Raw genomic sequence first — 24773 nt, 5'->3', positions numbered from 1 at the left:
TTGCCTCGGGAAGATTTTTTTTTTTTTGGCAGCAGTAAAGAAAGGAAAATTTATCTATCAATACCAATATTCTCCTGTCCATATTATTTGGTAAAGAATCAAAACAAGGAAGAACTAAAATTATGGGTCATCCAAAAGACAATGAAGAAACATAGGGGAGTCGCTATATATAGATTGTAGCATATAACCAGCAAAGAACTATCTATAAGAATTCTAGGCCAGGAGTTAGGGAGACTCATCTTCCTGAGGTAAAATCTGGCTACAGATATTTACTAGTGACTTTAGGCAAGTCATTTAACTCTCTCTCTATTTGCCTATAAGATGGAACACGCAAAAAAAAAAAATTTTAATTTTCTTTTCAGATATCAAATATACAGCCCTTTAGGATCTTCATAATGTTTAGTCATTGTCTAATGGACTCTTAGTTTATATGGAAAACTTATGGGGGATGTAGACTTAAGTCACAGGAAATGAGGAGGCATGAGTAAATTGAATCTGTAACATGGGAGATAACAGTCACTGAAAAGATCGATAAATCCATTGATGTATTGAACATAAATGAAATGGAGAATAGCAAGGATGGAGTCAGGGAGACTGATTAGGAAGCTTTTTATAATAGTCCAGCTATGGGATGATATGGTTCTCAATTGAGGTTGTAGCAGTATGAATAGATAGAAGGGGTAGATAAAAGAGCTGTTTCAGTAGGGTCTATGGAACCTGAAGATTGGCTAAATATGTATGGTAAGAGTGAAGGAAAGATCAAGATGGGTCTGAAGTTTTGAACCTAGATAATGATTCTTTACAGAAATAGTGAAATTTGGAGGAAAGGTAGGAATAGGGAAAGGTGATGAATTTCATTTTGGGTATGCTGAATTTGTGGTACTGGTGGGATATACAAAGAGAAATGACCAGTGACAGTTAGAGAAAAAGGACTCGACTTCAGGAAAGGGATTATGGCTGTATATGAAAATTTGGAAGTCATTTCTGTAGGGGTGATAACTGAAACCATGAAGGATAAGGGAGAGTGTGGCCAGAAGAAAGGAAGAGTCAGGACAAAGCCTCTTCTATTTGGGGGGTATTGGAAGATGGATGATTATACAAATCTTCACATCTACCCTGTCTAGGTCCTATTATTATCTCCATTTTACACATGAAGAAATTGAAATACATACTTTAAGTGTCTTTCCCAAGGTCATATTGCTAATAGTGTTTGAATTAAGGTATTCCTGACTCTAGATCTGTTGCTCTATCTACTGTATTACCTAGCTGCCTCATATAAATGTAAAGGAATATCATTGTACTATAGAGACAAATTGGGAAGAAGATTTTTATTAATCTTAAGAGGTCACATTTTTATAGAGCTTATAGAGCTATCATGGAAGCTAAAGAGTATAATTATTCAGGAAAAGGGGGTCTAGATCAAAGTTTTTTAAACTATAGGTCATGACCCCATATGGAATCATCTAACTGAATATTGAAGTAATGAAATTATGATTTATTATTAGTGAATGTTTGATTTGTATACCTATTTTATATATCTATATACTTTGGTCATGTAAAAATTTCTTGAGTGAAAAGGGGTCACTAGTAAAAAAAAATTTTAAAGTCCTGATCTAGATTATGAAAAAAAAAATTGTTCTAGATTATAGTAATAGTGATAATGATGTGATCTAAAGAGCAATTTATCATTCCAAATGATGTGTTTGAGGTTTTGCATCAAATGTACCAAATATTGGATTTGGTCATGTGAAGAATTTACAATGGCCATTCTCTTTGGCAAAAGCTGGGTTTATTTAGAAAAAGAAATTACAAACAAAATGAAGATACACAATAGACACCAGGAATGGCAAATATAAAATAAGAATTGGGAGAGCATACAGTTAGCAAGGAAAGGTATTTTTAACAATTAACAAGGCAAAAGACCAGTTCCCTAGGAGAATTCACAATTAACCAGGAAAAACTCCCGAGTTTCCAAATTAGTTGGAATATACCCTGCCAGTTTGTAGGCTAAACCCATAGAGGGGTTTAGCCTGCTAAGAGTTTAACAATGGAAAAGACACCATGAGATATGGTGGGGGATAAGAGGAGAGGATACATCATGGCATGGGGGAAGGAGGAGGGGAAAGACACCATGAGGCAGAATGCCCTGGTGGACTGACTGAAGCAAAGATAATGAGCCATAGACAGATTTATTGGGGAAATTTAACCTCAGGGATTTGACATAGCAGAGCTGCCCTTGACCTCCAAAGAGGGTAGAACTATAAGACTGAACTGGTCTCCATCAGTGCTTTTCCTTGCTTGCTTCAGGGAATAATTTTGTCAGTACTTCAGGCTTTCTCTATCACCTCGTTACTCAGGACCTCATCAATACTTATGATATAATACTTAAAACTTTGAGACTTGCAGCTATCAGTAAGCATCATATGTAATGGGAATAGATAAACTGGAACCATTCCCAATGAGATCAGGGGTGAAACAAGGTTGCCCACTATCACCATTACTATTCAATACTGTATTAGAAATATTAACTTTGGCAAGAAGAGATGAAAAAGAGATTAAAGGAATTACAGTAGGTAATGAGGAAACCAAATTATCACTCTTTGGTATCACTATGATGATATATTTGGAGAACCTCAGAGAATCTACTAAAAAGCTATTAGAAATAATCCCCAACTTTATCAAGGTTGCAGGATACAAAATAAATCCACATAAATCATCAGCATTTTTATATATCACTAACAAAATCCAACAGCAAGTGATACAAAGAGAAATTCCATTTATAATAACCATCAATGGTATAAAATATGTGGAAATCTATCTGCCAAAGGACAGTCAGGAACTATATGAGCAAAACTTTCCACTTTCCACACAAATAAAGTTAGATCTAAACAACTGGAAAAATATCAAATGCTCTTGGTTAGGTCGAGCAAATATAATAAAGATGACAATACTATTTAAACTAATCTATTTATTTAGTGCTATACCAAACTCCCAAGAAATTATTTTATTGACCTAAAACAAATAACCAAAAAATTCATCTGAAAGAACAAAAGGTCAAGAATTTCAAGGGAACTAATGAAAAAAAAAAATCAAATGAAGGTGGCCTAGCTATACCAGATCTAAAACTATATTATAAAGCAGCAGTCATCAAAACCATTTGGTACTGACTAAGAAATAGAGAAATTGATCAGTGGAATAGGTTAGGTTCACAGGACAAAATAGTCAATAACTATAGCAATCTAGTGTTTGACAAACCCTAAGACCCCAACTTTTAAGATAAGAATTTACTATTTGAGAAAAAATGCTGGGAAAATTGGAAATTAGTATGGCAGAAACTAGGCATTGACCTGCACTTAACTCTGTATACCAAGATAAAGTCAAAATGGGTTCATGGTCTAGGCATAAAGAATGAGATTATAAATAATTTAGAAGAACATAGGATAGTTTACCTCTCAGACCTGTGGAGGAGGAAGGAATTCATGACCAAAGAAGAACTAGAGATCATTATTGATCACAAAATAGATAATTTTGATTATATTAAGTTAAAAAGTTTTTATACAAACAAAACTAATGCAGACAAGATTAGAAGGGAAGCAATAAACTGGGAGAACATTTTTACATTAAAAGGTTCTGATAAAGGCCTCATTTCCAAAATATATAGAGACTGATTCAAATTTATAAGAAATCAAGCCATTCTCCAATTGATAAATGGTCAAAGGATATGAACAGACAATTTTCAGATGAAGAAATTGAAACTATTTCTAGTCATATGAAAAGGTGCTCCAAATCACTACTGATCAGAGAAATGCAAATTAAGATATCTCTGAGATGCCACTACACACCTCTCTGATTGGCTAAAATAACAGGAAAAGATGGCAAATGTTGGAGGAGATGTGGGAAAACTGGGACAGTATATATATTGTTGGTGGAACTGTGAACGAATTTAACCATTTTGGAGAGCAATTTGGAACTATTCTCAAAAAGTTATCAAACTATGTGTACCCTTTGATCCAGCAGTATTTCTACTGGGTTTATATCCCAAGGAGGCAAAGGGATCCACATGTGCAAAAATGTTTGTGGCAGCCCTTTTCATAGTGGCAAGAAACTGGAAACTGAATGAATGCCTATCAGTTGGAGAATGGCTAAATAAATTATGGTATATAAATATTATGGAATATTATTGTTTTGTAAGAAATGACCAACAGGATGATTTCAGAGAGGCTTGGAGAGACTTACATAAACTGATGCTAAGTGAAATGAACGGAACCAGGAAATCATTATACGTGGCAACAACCAGACTATATGATGATCAATTCTGATGGATGTGGCTCTCTTCAACAATGAGATGATTCAAATCAATTCCAATTGTTCAGTGATGGAGAGAGCCATCTACACCCAGAGAGAGGACTATAGGAATTGAGGGTGGACCACAACATAGCATTTTTACTCTTTCTATTATTGTTTGCTTGCATTTTTGTTTTCCTTCTCAGGTTTTTTTCTTTCTTTCTATAACTGATTTTTCTTGTGCAGCAAGATAATTGTATAAATATATATACATATATTGGAATTAACATATATTTTAACATATTTAACATGTATTGGACTATCTGCCATCTAGGGGAGGGTGTGGGGGGAAGGAGGAAAAAAGTAAATAAATAAATAAACTCTTCAGCCTAGAAAGTAGAAGGTGTTAATAACCAAATATTTGTTTTTATTTTTCAAGTCTGTGGTGGTTGATTTAAGAGCAAAATCATTTCTTTATTGCTAAAGATAGCTTAGATAAGAAGTTGTTATCAAGGTTCTACTGCTTGACAATGCAAGGAACTTCTAAGAGAAGTTAGATTTATGGTTAACTGCAAATTCTCTGAAAATGGTTATTTCAAAAGCCATTCAGCAAATTATCTAATATTTATTAAGTGTATCATGGTCTCATTGTTTAATGAATAAGATAGGGAATATGATCTATTACTTTCTTGACATACCTAGACTAGGATTCCTACCAGACAGTCCTGCTTCTAGTTTTGGCTGCACCCTACAGGCCCATTGGATACATAGTTTAGGATCTAAAATCTGATTAGTGAAACTTGCTATCAAGATGAAATCTCTTGGGATTATAACTAAAATTATTTTGAGATTTGAATTTAGAAATGATTAGCTGAATTAAATTAGTAACCCAGCATCTGAGAGCTGATTTAGCTAATGCACAATTGTTACTACATGATTGGTTGTCAACTGTGCTCTCAGGCAAGGCTCTGAAGGATCAGTTTTGATACTATTATAATCATGCCCCTGTTTTTTCCTCTTATAGCAAATTTCTATAATCAGAGTAAGTGGTCAATAGAACCCATAAGCACAGTTCAAGTATGTAAATATCTTGCTATTTTCAATCTGAAAATATGTAGTCATAATATCTTAGATAATTAGGTAAGTGAGTATTTAGGTCAAATAAATGAGTATTTGGCTTAGTCATCTATCTGTTGCTAGATTTCTATATCTGTATGAAAGAAAATTCTTAAAAGTTTTCAAAATAACATAAGAACAATTGATACAACTAACTGTGGGACTAATTGTTATTTTATTGACTATTGAAACTAAAGCTGAAACATTCTTTGTATGGTTTAAAGAAGAGGATTTTAGTGTATTCAAGTTTTCTTAGAAAGATGTAACTTATGGAATATTTTGTTGTATCAATGGGAAAGTTAATTTTGTTTAAAATTGTAGCTAATGTGGAAATAACATTTATTTATATAATGGGTTCTGTGACACAAACATATTTTCTTTTGAATAATTTATATGAAAAGCTGCTGGCTAATCTAGAAATCTGAATGGTTTTTAAAAAACTTTAGCCCAGTTTCTAATCCCAGAGTCAAACCAGTGGAACTTCTCTTAGGCTTACAACAGGCTAGAGAGGCTTTAATGAAATCTATTTTCACTGATGTCAGGCTAAGAGCCCAAGTAATTCCTGAAAGTATCATTGAACCCCCTTCTTCTCCAGAAAGTTGTTCAGAAGAGGGATACTTGTCTAGGAAAAAAAAATACTGGCAGAAAGGTTTTATATATGCCTCAAATAAGAAGTTTGGGTTAATTTCTTATCAAAATATGACTTTAGACAGGCAAATGAGACCTGTGAAAGAAGGATTTTGTGAATACCTCTGTTATTCTGATGAGATTCCCCATTTCTCAAAATTGTTTTTGGATTATAATATAGTCTCTATTAAAATAGATGATGCTTACCTAATTACTTACATAATCTTCAGGGAAGATATAAACATACCTCCCAAGAATGAGGTACTGCTCTTAGTGTTCTCTCACACTCTCTCTGTAATTCTCTCTGTTTTCCTCTGGGTTTTGAGCATTTCACTTTCAAATGACCAGTATCAGATAGCTGTATTATCAATCTTTCAGAGTCTGACTCAACCCAGTGGATCTTCAATCAGCCCAAGCCCCTCAAATGGGACCTTGTAGGATGACACAGTTCAATGCCCATTCTCAGCAGGAAGTAATTTCAGAAGATGAGATCATCACCCCACACCCAAAGGACTTTGGACCCCATTGGTTTGGGAATGAATGGGAACTGGTTTGTGAATGGATCCCAAACTACCCAGTGTCTGAGTGAATCTCCAGTAAGTTTACTGATCCCACGAAGGGGAGAGATTATATAGTATTAATGCTACTCCTCTGTTGCAATAGTATTTGGGACTTAGGATAGGGACATCAGGTTAAGATTTGGGTTAACATTCCCGAGAAAGATATCCCACAAACAATTCAGTTTGATGCTTTTAAAATTATAGAATTATAGAAGCTTAACTAGCTGTAGATAAGTATTTGTGTCCAGATAGAGAAAGGTTTTTGTGGAACCACTTGTCCAATTTGGAATAATGTTTAGTTTGCTACAAAGTTGGACATTTAGAAACTGTAGATCAAAAGGGTATATTGGGAATAGCTATAGATCTCTTAGGAAGATTTGGAATCAAGTCAAGGACTTAGGGCAATCGATAGACACCAATGCTTGGATAGAATTGGTAAAATAATCTGCAAAGAGTCTGAAAGAAAAGCATTTTCTATGTCTGTGCTCTGGGTTGCCCCATGCCCAAATAGTACCATTTCCTTTGGATATGGAAAAACATGAGAGTGAATTCAAGTGCAGGATCTTTCGGTTTCCCAAAATAGCATTTCTGAGGAGAATTGCAATGCAATTCTACTTTTCCCTTCTGTGAGGGAATAAACCAGGCTACTTTTGGAGATCAGTTTGCCTCTCATGAGAGGGTGAGAGATTCCAAACTCTAGGGATTGTAATGGCATGTATCTGAGTCTGGAAGCTCTGGTTTCTCAGGAATGAGCATATCCAACCTTGGATGGTATTGTGGAGGTAACATTCTCAAATCTGCTTTGACTGGGAACTGAATGATCCAATTGGCTATTCCTTTTAACCTGGCATTCAAAGAAGCAAGTCAAGGATAATTGAATTCAAGACTAAAAATCTACTGGATTTGGATCAATCCTACTCTGTTGAGTAAATATTTTTGGATAAGTTATACCAGAGGGACAGAAAATAGGAGATCTGTGCAGAAGTTAATAGACTTTTATGAAGTAGGGTGTAAAAAGTATTAGCCATATTTGAGGGGTAAAAAAAGAATGGGTGAGAAATGAATTTATTTGGTTTCCATAGTATAAAAATTAAATTGGAGAAATGAAAACCACAGGATTGTGGGGGAAGGGAGAGAAAAGGGAGGTTATCTCACTCAAAAGCATGTAAGAAGGTAAACTCCTTAGGGAGTAGGGATTGGGTTTTGTAATCAGGGCTGGTGACCTGAGATTTGAAAAGAAGTTTTTGTTCTTTACCAGTAGTTTTCCAGTTATTTTCCCCTTCTAGAATGGAAGGTCCTTGAGGACAAGAACTGGATTGAGTGGGGAAACACCCTACTCTCTTAAGCATTTGATAGCCTCAGGCTTTCTTACCTCATTTTTCAGAAACTGTTTTAGAAGCCTCAGCCAATGGGGAAAGAAGCAGGGAGTTGGGGAGAGGAGCTTATATTAGGGAGCAAAAAAAGAAATGCCCTTTACCCCTGTGTGTGTGTCTCTCTAAAACCATGCTTTGTGTGTCAGAGATTGCATACCCTTTCTCATGAGAAAAAAATACTCTTTCGTACACTCAAACTTGGATTTCTGATTGTTTTAGTGGTTGCTACAGCCTCACACAGAAATCAAGTGATTTACCCAAAGTCATTCATGTAGCTAGTAAATATTTGAAACAAAATTTGAGTTCAGGAAGAGATGTAACAGATTGTAGATGCAGAATAAGATAGTAATTTTCATATATGTCTGATGCATGGATTTTTTTTTTTTTTGACTGCATTTGTTACAAAGTAGGGCTTTTTCCTGGGGGATGGGAGCAGGGAATGGGGTGGGAAAGGAAAGATAATGATTATAAAGAAGAAAGATGAAGTAAAAAATATCAATGAAGAATTATTTTAAATAAACCAATGAAATCATAAGAAAATACAGAGAGAGAAATATAGACAAATAGGACAATTTTGGAACTACTATGATGAATTTGTTATGTACTTTTGATGTAATATGATTTTGTAATCCCCTGATGTTAGGGGAGGGTTTCTCTTCTGGCAATAAGTCAGTGATTCTAGATTTTCTGCCTCAGGAAATTCCCATATCCAATCTGTCTGATTCTGACCGCTCCTTAGTCAGATAGCTTCTGGCCTCCGGATAATCCCACAGATCAAACTCCTGAGACAGTAGTGAATAAAACCACTCCTCAATTCATTGCTGACTGGATTATTATTCAGTAATAATCTAGTCAAGAGAACCAAATTCTGGAGACCACTCCTTCCTACCTATGGCCATAGAATTAGCATATCTAGGATGGCATTACTATTGCAATAAAGTTTTGCCCCTTAACTAAGCGATGGGTTCAAGCCTGCAAATTCTTTTGAGGTACCTTGCAACAGCAGTGTGGAACCCCAATTTTGGGGGTCCATCCTTTCCCAACCTCAACACTTAAAAAAAAAAAAAGACAAACTGTGATCTATAAAGAATGGTTATTTCACTTTTAATCCTTTTTCTTTTTTTCTTTGTATATGGAAATGTTCATGTTTGTTAATAATTTAGTTCAGAATAACAACAAAAAATTAAAATCGTATAAAGAAAGAGTAATAACTCTTCTTGAAAGCAATTTCTTTAGAGTGGAAATATTAAAAGCCAAGTACTGAGTAGGTGGTGAGTAGGCAGAGGACAGATGATTCTTTTGAGAAGTTTGGCATTGAAAGTGTAACCTATGGCCCAGGGAGTCCCAGTGAGGAATGTTTTGCTGAAAGGGATCCAGATCCTGTTGTGGCACAGTTCCCTTTTACTGTCCTGACTCAGTTTCCCTAATTGTCCAGACTCCATTTCCCTAACTGTTCTACCTCAATTTCCCTGGATTGTTCTGCCTGGTTGCAACACCCCACCTCCTAATCATCATGATCCAGATAAGGAGAAAGACCTTCTCTCTTAGACACATGACCCCAGACCTTCCCTACTCATCAGAATGAGTGCCTCCCCCCATTCTGTCATTGTTGTTCTTGATCCCAACTTATCAGAATGTCCGGTGCTTCCCCCCACCCTGTCATAACTGGATTGATAGTTCCGGCTTTCAGTGCTCTGACTCCACCCTTGCCTCAGTCTAGCCCAGTAGCTTGGAGCTACGTGCATATATACTTCATGGGAAGCACACATTAGCTGCTGGATGGTGGATTCTTGGAGATAATAGTCTCATTCAACCCTGGGACCAAATCATGGAACCATTTGGTTCTAGCACAATCTCTCTCTTTCAAATAAAATATTAAAAACTCTCTAATCTCTATCTTGCCTCAGTTTCTCCAGCATTACAATCCAGCCTAGGGGCATTTGACTCCCAAAGAAGGCCAAGTTCTATCTCTAACTGGATATCTACTTGGATTTGTCATAACTTATTAAGCACCTACTATGTATGCCAGTCACTATTGCTAAACACTGGGAATACAAAAAGAGACAAAAGACAGTCTCTCCAATCTAATGATTTTTCTAGGAAAACATTCGACACAAAAGATAAGCAAGATCCTGTCGAGGCTTTCCTCCAAAATTGTAAACAAGGGCTCTCTCACAAAAGTATTCAATGTATAATATGAGTATGAAATATGGGATAGTTTTCATTGTACTCCACACAAAATTCACAAAATTCAAGATACTTTAAAGGCATGCATGAACAAATACAGGAAACATAAACTGTTCAGTTAATTAATTATACTCATTATATTCCTCCTGGAAGGCAAAGTGCCTTTGTAGAATTGGGAATAGATATTTCACATTCACTTCCAGCCTGCATTGTCCAAAGAACTCATAAAAAACACTACAAAAGTTTAGTTAATTTTAAATCTCCCACCTAGTTAGTGTAAGGCTTTCTTTAAATCCTCTAGGCATAGAATTGATTTCCTGTTGGTCCTTTTCTCTTATGAGAAGTATGTTAAGGAAATCCTCTCTTGCTGGGTGGCCAACACCTGCTCTCCAGCTCAGGAACTTTACCCAAGAGATAAACTTTGGGAATGTCCCAGAGTCCCAAAAATAAAAGAGAAATCCCTTCCATCCTACTTTTGATGAATTCTAGTCTAAGAGGAACCCAAGAGAAAAAAAGAAAATCATTTTAAAAGGATTGTAGACCCACCAGGAGTTCTCTTTGTCATTTCAGCAAAGTCTTCCTGATTACCCCTGCTACAAAAGGGAGGAAAAATATAGAATGATAACTTAATGGGATGATGAGTCAAGAGCAAGTATTTTAAAGATAGAAGACATCTGAAAGGAGTCAATAAATAAGAGGGAGACAGACACACACAGAGATAGAATGGTTATTTATAAAGCAAGCACCTGAAGAATACTAGAGTATGAGGAAAGTATTTAGCTTTGATAAGAAGAGCAGATGATACAGAGCTGTTTTGAGTGGTGACGTATGTGGGTGTGGATGGGAGGTGATAGAGCTAAAGGTGACTTTGATTTCCTCAATAAAGCAGGGAGTGAAGACATCTGAGAAAAATAGGGTTGATGATTTGAAGAAAGAAAAGGTTTGGAACAACTGCTTCATGGAGTGATAGGGAATCAGAGGAATAAAAGAATTGTAGTGCATCAATGAGGATCCAGTTGAGATCAGAGAAACTGAATTTATTGTGAAATCCATCAGGATTCATTGTATGACTTTCTTTTTCTTCAAAGACATGAGAGTAGGAGGAAGGAAGGCAGCTAGCAGGGATGGCTTGTGGTTGAATAAGAATAAGGCAAGTATAATGGAAGAAAAAAATAGAAGAAAGTTGCTCAAAGATGAAGTGTGTTTTGATGAAGTGGTTAAGTATAGGGTCAAGACAAAAATAAGACCAAAACTGGAATGTTGGGCTAGAATAACAGAGGAATGAAGGGTTTGGGAGTGAAAATGTAACATATGTTGAGGAATGAGGCAGAGAGAAATGGAAGGGAGGACAAGAGATTATGATCAGAGAGGAGAATTTTTAAGTTCAAAAATCATTCTAAATTAAAGATCATAGAATGGAAACCATTTGGGGAGGTGGTAAGATCTAAAGTATGCCCACTTGTGTCTGTGGCTAAGATCTGGTAGAGATGTAAGTCAATGGGAATAAAGAGATTCATGAATTAGGAAAATATTCAAAGATATATATGTCAAAAAGAGGAAAGGGGATTGAAATGGAGAGAAACACTTTAATCTACTAAAATCCTGGAAAGGTTTAAATGAACTGATGCAGAGTGAAGTGAACACTGAATGAGAACTTGTACATAGTAACAGCAAGATTATGTGATCAAATATGGCAGATTTACCTCTCCTCAATAATACAGTAATATAAGACAATTCCAATAGATTTGGGATGGAAAATGCTATCCATATTCAGAGAGGGGACTATAAAGACTGAATGCAGATCGAGGCATACTATTTTTACCTTTTTTTTGTTTGCTTTTTATTTCTTTGATTTTTCCCTTTTGTTCTGATTTTTCTTTCACAACATGACAAATATGGAAAGATGTTAAAAATGATTTATGCATAACATCAGATTGCTTGCTATCTTGGGGAGGAGGAGGGAAGGTAGGGAACTCTTACAAAAATGAATATTGAAAACTATATATGTAATTGGAAAAAATATTATTAAGGACAAAAAGACTTTAAGCTACTTACTGAAAAAAGGAAGGAAAATGAGCTAGAGATGAGATGATAATAATTCAGACAAGATAATATATACATAGGCCCCTAGGTGGCGCAGTGGATAGAGCACCAGCCCTAAAGTCAGGAGGACCTGAGTTCAAATCCAGCCTCAGACACTTAACACTGTCTAGCTGTGTAACCCTGGGCAAGTCACTTAACCCCAATTGCCTCAGCGAAAATAATAATAATAATAATAATTTACATACTTGGAATACACTTGAAATTAAGAGACAATGATGAATGATAGTAGGAGGAGTGTTCTTTTAGCTTAACTTGCTGTCTTTAGGAAAAAACCAGGTTATGGGTGATAGAAACTAGATTTTAGAAGGCAAGCTTACTAAGGAACGTAACAGGTGCTCCAGAAAGTATATTGAAAGAGAAAGGCAGAAGAGAACAAAGACTGAAGAAGGGTAGGGCTGGATACAGATGACAGCCCAAGAAGAGTTAGCCAGGGAAAAGGCTTTTCATCTGGGCAAATAGCAAATGAATCATAGGGATCAGGGAAGCTTGAGGTAAACATCTGTGAGCCACTGACATACCAAGCATGGTGAAGTTTGCAGACAAAATTGACCTTCAGGCTCTAATTAAAAATGGCTAAGATCCTGAGAATCATTACATTTTATCCTCTCTTCAAGGTGATTCAGAGAAATATTTAAACCACTGGCAAAACAGCAAAGAATGTAATGTTCAGAGAGCACCCTCCCCTGAGGTCAAACACCTCTCTTCTGGGATACTCAAAGTCACTTGTATGGATTATATTTTCCATCTACATATACCTGCCAAGGAAGAATGAAGAGAAAGGAAATAGACTATTTTTCCTATTTCAAACCATCCCATATTAATAAGTGCTTATTATTTAGCAAGCTTCCATTCTATCAGCACTGACCAATGTTAGCTAGGTATCTGTTGCTGAGGAATTTGCTTTCATATGTGTCATGTTAAAATTGTATCTTGTTTTGGTTGTTTCTGACCACCACTCCAGCTTTTCTAGTCAATCAGAATGGTAAGTTTATAAGTAGATGGTATAAAGGGTCAATAATAGCAGGAAATAAGATTACAGAGAGGAAGTCCTGTACAAACTGTCCCAAAGATCAAAGGAACATAATTTATAAATTGTCATCATATATTAACCAAAAATCATATTCTAGTAATAAGTGGAATCATGAGAAGATAGCTAGACTCTGTAGTCAAGGTTTTGATTCTATGATATATAAATCTCAGACAAGTTCCACATATTCATAGAATAGTGAAAGTTATTAATAATTTTGAGATGATGTGGATATGTAAAATTTAAAGCTTTATGACAACTTTGGAATGCTTTGGATTGTGTTAATGAAATAATCTCAAGGAGGCATAGATAAAAGTTAGTCTGTTCCCCCCATTAAAAAAATGATACTTCAAATTCCTGCCCTTCCCCAACTCTTTTCTATTTCAGATTGCTCCCAATTCTAATCCATGGTTATGTGAGTGATACTCTCTGCCTCTCCCCTTCCCTACCATAGCCTGCCTCCCTTTATCACTCAATCTCCTATTCCCGCATCATCTGCTTCTGTTCATCTGTCTCCATACTTTCTGGCATTTTTGCCCCCACTTTCTCTATGTCTTATTAAAGTGTGATTACATCCTCATTTACCACTCATTTACCATCATGGTCTTTCCCAAAATGTACCCAAAGAACTGGGTATGGCTGTCCCCATTGCATAATTTTATATTTCCTAAATTAATTATCAATTCACATACATATATTCATTAAACACTTGTAACTAAAAGTCTCAGTCCCTCTGCACCACTCATATAAGACATTCATATACTATGACTTGATAATGGTATTTACTTTTTTCCACGCCAAACATTTGCCTAACTATATAAATTCTCTTTTATAGAAGTGCTTAATACAAAGTTGGGCACATAATAAGTTCCTGAGTAAATAGTTATTGGACAAATGAAACTATTTTAGTGCCATTTGTAAAATCAGGCAGTGGCTCAGCCGTCTTACATGGCTAAGATACCTTTTCCTAAGTTTACACAATAATAACAATAATATTGTTCATATAGCGCTTATGTGCTAGACACTGTCCTAAATATTTTACAATTATTATCTCATGTTGTGACCCTCATAACCACCCTTCAAATCTCCATTTAATAGATGAAGAAACTGAGGCAGAGAGCAGTTAAATGACTTGCCCAGTGTCACATAGGTAGTGTCTAAGGTAAGATTTGAATTCGTGCCTTTCTGTCTCCAGATCTAGCATTCTATTCATTATGTCACTAGCTGCCTAGGAAATATAATGGTTTCTCCAATAAGTTTTATTTTCAATAGGCAGTCACAAAACTTGAAATTGAGAAGATCTGAGTTCAAATCCTTAGAAAAGCACAAAAGAAGTAGAAAATGTAGCCCCAGACTTCAAAAAACATATAACATTAGAAAGATGGCATCTCATTGTTGGTGAAGTTGTGAACGAATCCAACCATTCTGGAGAGCAATCTGGAATTATGCCCAAAAAGTTATCAAACTGTGCATACCCTTTGATCCAGCAGTGTTTCTATTGGGCTTATATCCCAAAGAGATACTAAAGAAGGGAAAGGGACCTGTATGTGCCAAAATGTTTGTGGCAGCCCTGTTTGTAGTGGCTAGAAACTGGAAATTGAATGGATGCCCATCAATTGGAGAATGGCTGGGTAAATTGTGGTATATGAATGTTATGGAATATTATTGTTCTGTAAGAAATGACCAGCAGGATGAATACAGAGAGGCTTGGAGAGACTTACATGAACTGATGCTGAGTGAAATGAGCAGAATCAGGACATCACTGTACACTTCGACAACGATATTGTATGAGGATGTATTCTGATGGAAGTGGGTTTCTTTGACAAAGAGACCTAACTGAGTTTCAATTGATAAATGATAGATAGAAGCAGCTACACCCAAAGAAAGAACACTGGGAAACGAATGTGAACTATTTGCATTTCTGTTTTTCTTCCCGGGTTATTTTTTACCTTCTGAATCCAATTCTTCCTGTGCAACAAGAGAACTATTCAATTCTGCAAACATATATTGTATTTAGGATATACTGCAACATATCTAACATATATAGGGAAGAGGGTGGAGGGAGGGAGGGGAAAAATTGGAACAGAAATGAGTGCAAGGGATAATGTTGTAAAAAAATTACCCTGGCATGGATTCTGTCAATATAAAGTTATTACTAAGTAAAATAAAACAAAATATTAAAAAAAAAGAAAGATGGCATCTTTATATGAAACATTTAGAACACAGTAAAATGTAATAATTAACACAATAAAGTGCTGGGTTTGGAGTTAAGACAACTGGAGTTCAAATCTGGCTTCAGATACTTAATAGTTGTGACACCTTGGGGCAAGTCTCTTTACTAGTTTGCCTTAGTACTCTCATCTGTAAAATATGAGGATCAAATAAGATAATATTTGTAAGGTACTTAGCATAGATCCTGGCACGTAGCAGGTACTATACGAACATTAGCTATTATTATTATTAATGGAATACATTCTCATGTCTGGTATGTCTTTCTCTCATACCTCTTTTCCTTTTAATATACTGGACTTTCTTCAAGGTGCAGCTTCCTATACAAAGCCCTTCCTGATCGCCTTGATGGTTAATGCTTTCCCCCTTCTTATTTAATTAGACAAAAGTTTTCCCTGTTCCCCCAGTTCAATGTAAATTCCTTTAGTAGAAAAGATATACTCCTTAGGAATTGTTTATCCTTAGCACTTAGCAAAAAGTCTTGAATTTATTAAATGCTTAATTATTGGATCAATGGAATAGTATAAGTTAGCATTTTATAGGGACTCATAGAAGAAAAAGATAATCACAAGCTAGGACAGAATCCTGGAATTTCAGAATGGGAAGGTACCTTAATGACATAATCCAATCTCCTCATTTAGGAAAGTAAGGTCTATAGAGGTTAAGTGACAACTAAGTTGTTCATCCTTCATTTTTGAAGAGGAACAATGAGATATCCTCTTCCAAAATGAAGAACTGATGAACTGGATTAAAGCGAGGCAGACTTGCACAGTCATCAGCCTCACTCTGTCTTCCAGAGTCATTGATGTCCAGTGGCAAGACAGAAGTCAGGAAGACTGATAATGACCCTGGATGCAATGGATGACCTCAGTACCTTTTTGATGTCTTACCAAGCTCAAAGCTAAATAATGCCTATGACTAGACTAAAAAGTACCTACTTCTCCTAATTTTTGAACATATGTTTTTCCTATTATTTTCTATTATTATGTGTAATAGTAAGTAAAGTCTTCGTGGAGAAGGGAGCTGGGGTGGGGATGGATTGGAACTTAAAGGAAGCATCAAGTTTTGTTTTGTTTCCACAAAACATAGAGATGTAACATGGCATCATGGCTAGAGAACTGACCCTAAAGATTGGGTTCAAGTTTTGCCCCTGAGGCATTCTGACTATGTGACCCTGAACAAGGCACTTAACCCATATGCCTTAGTCTTTTCATCTGTTAAATGGGAATAATAATAGCATCTATCTCCCCGGACTGTTGTAGGGATAAAATGAGATTAATGTTTTAAAGCATTTAGCACACTGCCTTGCACATGATAAATGATATATATATATATTTTTTCTTGTTTTTAATTAGTTCTGTCTGATTCTTTATTATCCAATTTGTAGTTTTCTTAGCAAAGATACTTGAGTGGTTTGCCATTTCCTTCTCTGCCTCATTTTACAGATGAGGAAACTGAGGCACACAGGATTAAGTGACTTGCCCAGGGTCACATAGCTTGGCTCATTTTACAGATGAGGAAACTGAAGTACACAGGGTTAAGTGACTTGCCTAGAGTCACACAGCTAGTAAGTGTCTGAGGCTGAATTTGAACTCAGGTACTGCTGATTCCAGGACTGCCACTCTATCTACTATGCCAAATTGCTGCCCCCATATAAATGCTGGCTATTATTATTATTTTGTTGTGGTTGTTTCCTCACTTTCCCGGAGAGTCCGGGTCATTGCTTTCACAGTAGGTTAAGGAGTTTGTCCAAAGCTACGATGAAGGCAAATAGTAGGAAGAAGGCTCTATACCTAGTCTGTGCTCACGCCAAGTCTTATCCATTTCCAGTCCTCTGCTGACCTCTACTGTACAGAAGCTAACATAGACTGAAGGGTAAAAAGCAAAATGAGATCCAAAGGGCCACAAAATCTGTATCTGGCCCCTGGACCCAAGTGACTCTGGAGGGGAAAGCGAGGCAGGTGACCCTGCACAGCCCTCCCTCACTAAAATCCAGCTCACTTGCATCTCATGGCATCCCCTCCCTGATGTCATGGACTTCTTTTCAAGGAGGAAGGATAATCACCAACCAATCAACCTCTGTGTGATGGCTAAAGAGCTGCAGGTTTACGGAAACAGGAATTCTTATAGAAATGGGGAGGAGCTGGAGTTGAAGAAGAAAAAAAAAGAGAATTTTCTTCTTCCTCAGGGCTTGACAAGTAATGATTGTGCGTAAACACACATAAAAAAGCTGGTGAAAGAAATTCTGAAATAAGTGATGTTTGTCTTTGATAATTCTTTTATCTCTTAGAATCCTTTCAGCACTTAGACTTATGGCTTCTTACTGCCCTAAGGCCCTCATAGGTGTGTCTATTCCTCTCTTCAGTACAAACTGATTTCAGCTAACTTTCTATAGATGCATCTTTTCCTTAGTCTGGAGATTGTAAATTAAGGACAACAGCTTTCATGAGGCTCCTAGGGTGGTATTTAATTTTTCGCCTATATCAATCATAACCTCCTCAATTGTAATAATGGTAATTTTTAACATATATTTGTATATAATTGTAATTTTTTTACATATATTTTTTAATTTTTTGAGTTCTTATGCCCAAAGGACAATCAAATTGGGCATATCCTTTGATCCAACAGTATTTCTACTGGGCTTATATCCCAAAGAGATCTTAAAGGAGGGAAAGGGACCCACATGTGCAAAAAATGTTTGTGGCAGCCCTGTTTGTAGTGGCTAGAAACTGGAAAATGAATGGATGCCCATCAGTTGGGGAATAAGTTATAGCATATGAATGTTATGGAATATTATTGTTCTATAAATATTATATTGTTCTATAACTAAGGATCAGCAGGATGATTTGAGAGAGGCCTGGAGAGACTTACATGAAGTGATGCTAAGTGAAATGAGTAGAACCAAGAGAACAATGTACACAGCAACAAGATTATATGATGGATTTGGCCTTTTTCAACAATGAGGTGATTCAGGCTAGTTCCAATAGACTTGTGATAGAGAGAGCTATCTGCTTCCAGAGAGAAGACTGTGGGGACTGGATGTGGATCACAACAGTTTTTTCGCCCTTTTTTGTTATTGTTTGCTTGCTTTTTGTTTTCTTTCTCATTTTCTTTCCTTTTTGATCTGATTTTTCTTGTGCAGCACAATAAATGTGGAGATATGTTTAAAAGAATTATACATGTTTAACACATATTGGATGATTTTGTTATCTTTGTATCCCCAGTACCTTGAATATAATAGATGCTTAATTGATCCATAGTGTGTTGAATTGACAACTGTTTCCCTCATCAGGGAAAAAAAGAAATTCCTTTTTCATTTATTGTCTCTAGTCCTTGACAACTCAAAACTCCATAAAAAAGGAAAATAAAATTGAGAGAAAAACATAGAATTGAGAGCTGATCCTCTGGGGATGTCAGAAATAAGGAGAATAGAATTTCTTTTTGACCTCAGCAAGCAAGAGCATGGAAGGTCTCAATTTCCAAGACATTTCCTTGAACAATACATACCTTCTAATTAGGGTCAATTCTGCCTGTTCCCTTTTGGTATACAGCAGATTTCGACTGTTTTCAAAGATATCCTCAATCTGATCTGGCCAGAGGAACAAGGTACTGTTCAACTTTATATCCTCAACTGCAAAACACAAATGCAAAGATATATATTACTCTTAGAATTTAGGTCCTACAAAGTCAGAAACTAAATACATACACACACACACACACACACACACACACACACACTAACCTAGAATTGTGATTTTATCAATGTAGAGAACTGAGTAGAGTCATCAAACTTGGAGTGGCAGGACACACCAAAAGAAAAAAAAAACCTGACATTTCTGTGGACTGGTCAATTTGGGTCAGCAGAAATAATTAAAGTAACAAAACGACAAAAACTTGGCACTGGGAGTTTTGAGATTAATCATTAAGTTGCTTGGCACTGTCTAATAGCTAAATTAAGTTAGTCTATTGTATTTTTAAGTAGGTTTAATTTAATTTACATGACTAAAAGCCTTCTGAGGGGCTAGAATTTGAGGCTTGTAGAAAAACTGCAAAAGGAAAAAACAAAAACAAAAACAAAATCGCCCTTCTCTCTGGGATTTTTCTAGCTTCTTAGACTGGTGTCTCTGGTTGGCCTGAATTCTTCTGGGATTTGTGCTGGTGCCCAACATCTTAACATGGCCCCCCAGCATTTTTTTTCTTTCTTTGTTTCTTCTCTCTCTCTCTCTCTCTCTCTCTCTTTCTCTCTCTCTGTGTCTCCCTCTTCCTCTCCTTTGCTGAGGCAATTGGGGCTAAGTGACCTGCCCAGGGTCACACAACTAGGAAGTGTTAAGTGTCTGAGACCATATTTGAATTGAGGTCCTCCTGATTTCAGGGCTGGTGCTCTATCCACTACACCACTTAGCTTCCCTTCCCCTCCCTGCTCCCCAGCATTTTTAGCATGGAGGGTGGATTACTCACTGAGCCACAGACCTGAAACTGGACATCTGGGTCCAAATTTTTTTGACCCTCTTCCCCAGGGGTCCTAAACTCCACCAATTTCTTAAAGCCCTTTCTTAAGTGGATGGACTTGAAAGGGCAGTTTTCTGTCCCCTTAAATTTTGGGACTGTATGTGTTTACATTGGAATTCTGATTCTGAAATTGTATGAGAAAATTACTCTTAACTAGTACATGCTAAAACTGTGAACTTATTTATTCTGGTATAAGATTTTAGAAATATGTTTGCATTGATATTGAAGTATTGCTACTAGAAATTTAAATCTTTGATTTGAAGTTAAAAAAAAATTTGGTTCTCTGATAACTTACCTAAAGAGGCCATATATTTATCTCCTAATTAAATGAAATATGTTGTTTTCTAAACTGTGTATTGGGTAATTTGTAAAAATTGTATGAACTGTGCTTTAACATTTTGTCAGCCTAGCTGGATATGTGGTATCAATTTTGTGATCTTTGGTCCAAAGCTATTTAGAATATTAATCTTCAGGTTTGTCTTGCTTTCTCCCTTTAACAAAGAAGTAAAGCAAGAAAATTTGGCATCTAGGGATATGTATAATTGCAGAACAAATTGTATCTGAATGGTGTGTCATATTTCTAAAGATAAATAAGAAGGTATTGAGGGAATAGGTGGAAGCTTTCCCCCTGAGCTGTGCTGCTTTAAGAGGAGTTAGTGGAATAACATTGGAACAAACTATACCTAAGTATGGATTGGTAGAGACCAATGATTCTAATAAAGTAACGTATTTTATTTCTAAGATTTTATAAGAAATAATGGGGAAGGATTACAAATTGAGTGGCAATTCCATACATCTAGGCATCTGATCTTATCAGGGAAAGTGGAAAGAATGAATCAGATTCTTAAGAGATTACTAAATTGATGTTAGACTTTGCCTTGGACCCCATATGAGATGTTCCTCATATGAGATAAGAGTTTGTTTACGTTTATTTGGGAGAAAAAAGTGAACAATGCTCTTTGAAACAAAGGACACGTTTTTAAGAAATTATATACTAGCAGTGTCCTTATCTATTTTAGCTCTTAGAAAATAAGGATTGCTGGCCTAGACAATATCTTTGCAGTTTGCAGGAAAGTGGGTGCTTAACAAGTCCTGAAACAAGCAGAGTGGGAAGGACCTTACCAGATGTTACAGATGACTGAAGTTGCAGTCTGGAGGCTGAAAACACCAAACTTAAAGGATCTTTGAAGGAATCTCAAGAATTGACTGTTAAGGACAATTTATAACCTCTTAAATTGACTTTACAATTAGGAATGTCTTGGTGGGATATGGGAATGTTTATGCTTAGAGAAATTTTAACAATATTAATAATGTACCTGTTATTTATATTTCCAGAAAAGTTTATAGGGACTCCTCAATTAGAAGAAGTTGAAATAACATTTTTTTTAGGATGAAGAAATTATTAATGTTAATTCTGACAAGGTTCTTTAATGTGAAATTAGGATATCCCATATTCTATGTGAGCTTTAATTAGTTGTATTGGGTCATTTTAAAGCTGTTCCGATTGCTTAGGGAGATTCTGAGAACAGTGGTCTATGTCTTTATTTCTCTGAACATGGGTAATACCTAAATATGTTTTGATATAGATTAGTTATTGAGCATCTTAAAGTAAAATGATTTGTGAAATGTTGAATTTAAAAGCTATCTACTTAGATATGAAGATAAGCTGTGAACTTTCTAGGATGAATTTCTTATTATATGTAAGGTTATAGTCAATACTTATTTAGGATATGTGATTCTTGAAAACTAAATTCATCTGAAGCTTTGATTAATGAGACTTGCTATTTGAGATAAAATCTCTTGGGACTGTAGACGATATTATCTGGAGTTTTGATTTCAGATATGATTGTCTAATGAAAGGAATATGCCACAAGCTACTCAGAGAAATGTGATCCTGAATTGTTATAGGTAAAAGTTAGTAACTGGACAAGAGTTGGGAGGACAACTTTGACCTCTGCCTAAGGTGGGATCCTTCTGACTCACTTTCCCAGTGGTGTTTCTTTGAATAAGAACCCATCTGATTATTCCTGGATCTGATTATAAGGCAGAATTATTATTGCATACAATTAGCTAAGGATGCTTTATCCTGTGATGGATGTGCTCTCAGGCTGAGGCCTGAAGGACCAGTTTTTGATTATAATCATATTCCTGCTTTTTCCTCTTATAGCAAATTTCAATAATCAGGACAAGTGTTTAGTAGATATAAAATCTTGCAATTCCCAACATGAAAATATGTGGTCATTATATCCTAAATAAGTATTTGACCTAATCATCTTTCTGTTGCTAGATAAATATATCTGTTTCTTTTAGCATTTTTGTGGCTGCTGACTTTCATGATAGGTATTTTTAGCTGTGAAAAATCCTATTCTAATTACTAGAGACACAAATAGTTGAGAAAATGTATTAAGAATGGTGGGAGAGTTCTTCAAAAGATAATAAATAAAGAAGAAGGATTGTATGGGATAAACTGAGTGAAGAACTCCTCATGGGAATATGGCCTTAAACTCTGCCCTAATTATGACTTCAAACTTTGCAATAACAAATTGAGCTATAGCTAAAAAGCTGCAGGTGTTCTAATTGTCTTGAATGAACATTCCCCCCCTGTTTCCTCCAACTCTTATTTAGGATTTAAATACTTTTTTCAAAAGGTAATTTATTCTTTTGTTTCTGGGATAGACTCAGACAATGTGATTTCTCCAGACAATGGGATAAAAGGTCAAAAGGGGAAGGAGCTTCTGTTCTATTTAATCTTGAGTTTTGTAGTTTGTGCTTTGCCAACCTTTAATTGACACCCTATCAATTAGGAGATGCCCTTTGATCATAACAAACCCCTTTTTGCTTTTTCTTACTCTGAGAGTCTCTGATTGATTTTGTGGTACTTTCTGTCCCGCACAGGTTTAAAACCCAAGCCTTCCTGATTCCAAGTCCCATCCTCTATTGCAGAATCAGCATGGTACAGCCACAGAGCCAAATCTGGCCAGCTGCTTGTTTTTGTATGGCCTGAGAGATAGTTATTTTTAAAAAATATTTTAGATACAATACAACTTTATTTAAAAATATAAAAAATATTCTACTTGCTGTATAAAAACAGACTTTGGGTAGGATTTAACAAGTCCGAAGACATTGGCTAGTAAGATATATGAACTTTTGGTGGTCTTCAGACCTTTCCTAGGGATTACTAAGAAGTCAAAACTATTTTCATAAAAATATTAAGACATTATTTGCTTAATAAAATAATCTCTCCTTTTCCAACTACATATCTGTTTGAGGCTAGATTTTCTTCATAGATTTCAACCAAAACAACAACAGATTGCAACAGATTGAGCTCAGAAGCAGATTGAGAATCCAGGTGTCATCTATTAAGTCTCTTTAATAAAACAAAAAATGTGTAAAACAATGCCTCTATTGTCACTAATTTTGGGGGGAGAAATAGTTTTTTTTCATAAAAATATTTAAGGTAAGGTAATAAATAGATGAATTATTTCAATTAATTAATAAATTAAAATTTAACAATTAATCCATTTTACTCTAATATGGTAAAGATCAACAGATCTTTCTTTAAACTTTCATTTTTAATGTATCATTTTTAAGTATCAAAAGGTCCTCCAAATCAAAAAATTTGAGAACTGTTACTCTGGATTCCTTCAAATCTCACCTAAAATTCCTTTTTTTTTTTTTTTAAAGAAACTTTCCTGTTCCTACTTAATGCTAGTGCCAATCTATCCCATATAAATTTTGTTTGTATATAGCTGTTTGCATGCTGTCTGTTTGATTAGACTGGATTTGGAGAGTCAGGAAGACTCATCTTCCTGAGTACAAAATATACCTCAGAAATTTTTTAGCTGTGTAACTTTGGGCAAGTCACTTACCCCTATTTGCCTCAGTTTCCTTCATCATTAAGCAAAATGAACTGGAATGGCAAAACATCCCAGTATCTTTGCCAAGAAAACCCAAGAAAGGGCAGAAAGAATCAGGCATGACTGAAAATGACTAACAAATCAATCAAAAAATAAAGGAACTAAGAACCAACCAGAGCAGTGAATACATGGCCTAGTGATGAGTATCATATCATTATAGCATATCACACATGACTACCTAATTATACATTGTGATCATTGACTGCATAGTCCCTTGATTCCCAATTGATGCTCTTCTACTGATGCTCTACTATTAATCATCTGCTCTCCATCCCTTAAGTAATGTGTTGAGTTTGGATTGGACCTACTGGGAAGATCAGCATAGTTCATTAGGAACTCCAGCCTCCAAGCTGCATCAGAGATCTGCCTCCTGATTCTGAACACAGTGACCTCGCTGGACTTCTTTAAGAATGCAGTGAGAGATACCAGTTCCTCGGTGTTAATAGGAATCTCACTGACTTTGTCGGCAATCATGCTGTATTGGTTGCAGAGGCTGGGGAGGGGAAACCAGAGAGGAGTGTCAGTAGTTCTTTGTGGCAGCTACTAAAAGGATAATGAAAAATCTATTTATTCCGTTGGGATTAAGTATGTATATATGTTGTTCTGCTTCCATTCTTTAGGGGATTTATTTGTTTAATCACCCCCTCTCCTCCCAAAGGTGATTTTGTTGAATTAGGGAATTCATGATAAAGAAATTCTCTCTAACAGATCATATCAATACCTCTTCTATAGAAAATACAGTTAAAGAGGAACCTGAGACAATGAGAGGGGAGGAAAAAGAATAAGCTTTTATTAAGCACCTCTTGTGAGTCAGGCTCTGTGCTAAACACTTTACAAATAT

At 35.8% G+C, this 24773-nt stretch overlaps 1 protein-coding gene across 1 annotated transcript in view; it reads right to left on the bottom strand.

Moving 5' to 3' along the window:
- Positions 1-24773, bottom strand: part of DNAH3 (dynein axonemal heavy chain 3) — a 211538-nt gene that overhangs the window by 142909 nt on the left and 43856 nt on the right. The window contains exons 15-16 of the mRNA XM_052001473.1: positions 24241-24425; positions 19014-19137 (exon numbers count right to left, since the gene is read on the bottom strand). Of these exons, the coding sequence (XP_051857433.1) occupies positions 19014-19137; positions 24241-24425 (309 nt within the window). The remainder of the gene's footprint in view (positions 1-19013; positions 19138-24240; positions 24426-24773) is intronic.

The sequence above is a fragment of the Antechinus flavipes genome, chromosome 1 (assembly GCF_016432865.1).
Source record: "Antechinus flavipes isolate AdamAnt ecotype Samford, QLD, Australia chromosome 1, AdamAnt_v2, whole genome shotgun sequence".
NCBI lineage: Eukaryota > Metazoa > Chordata > Mammalia > Dasyuromorphia > Dasyuridae > Antechinus > Antechinus flavipes.
Note: the sequence above shows the minus strand (reverse complement) of the source record. Positions and strands in the feature narration are given on the sequence as shown.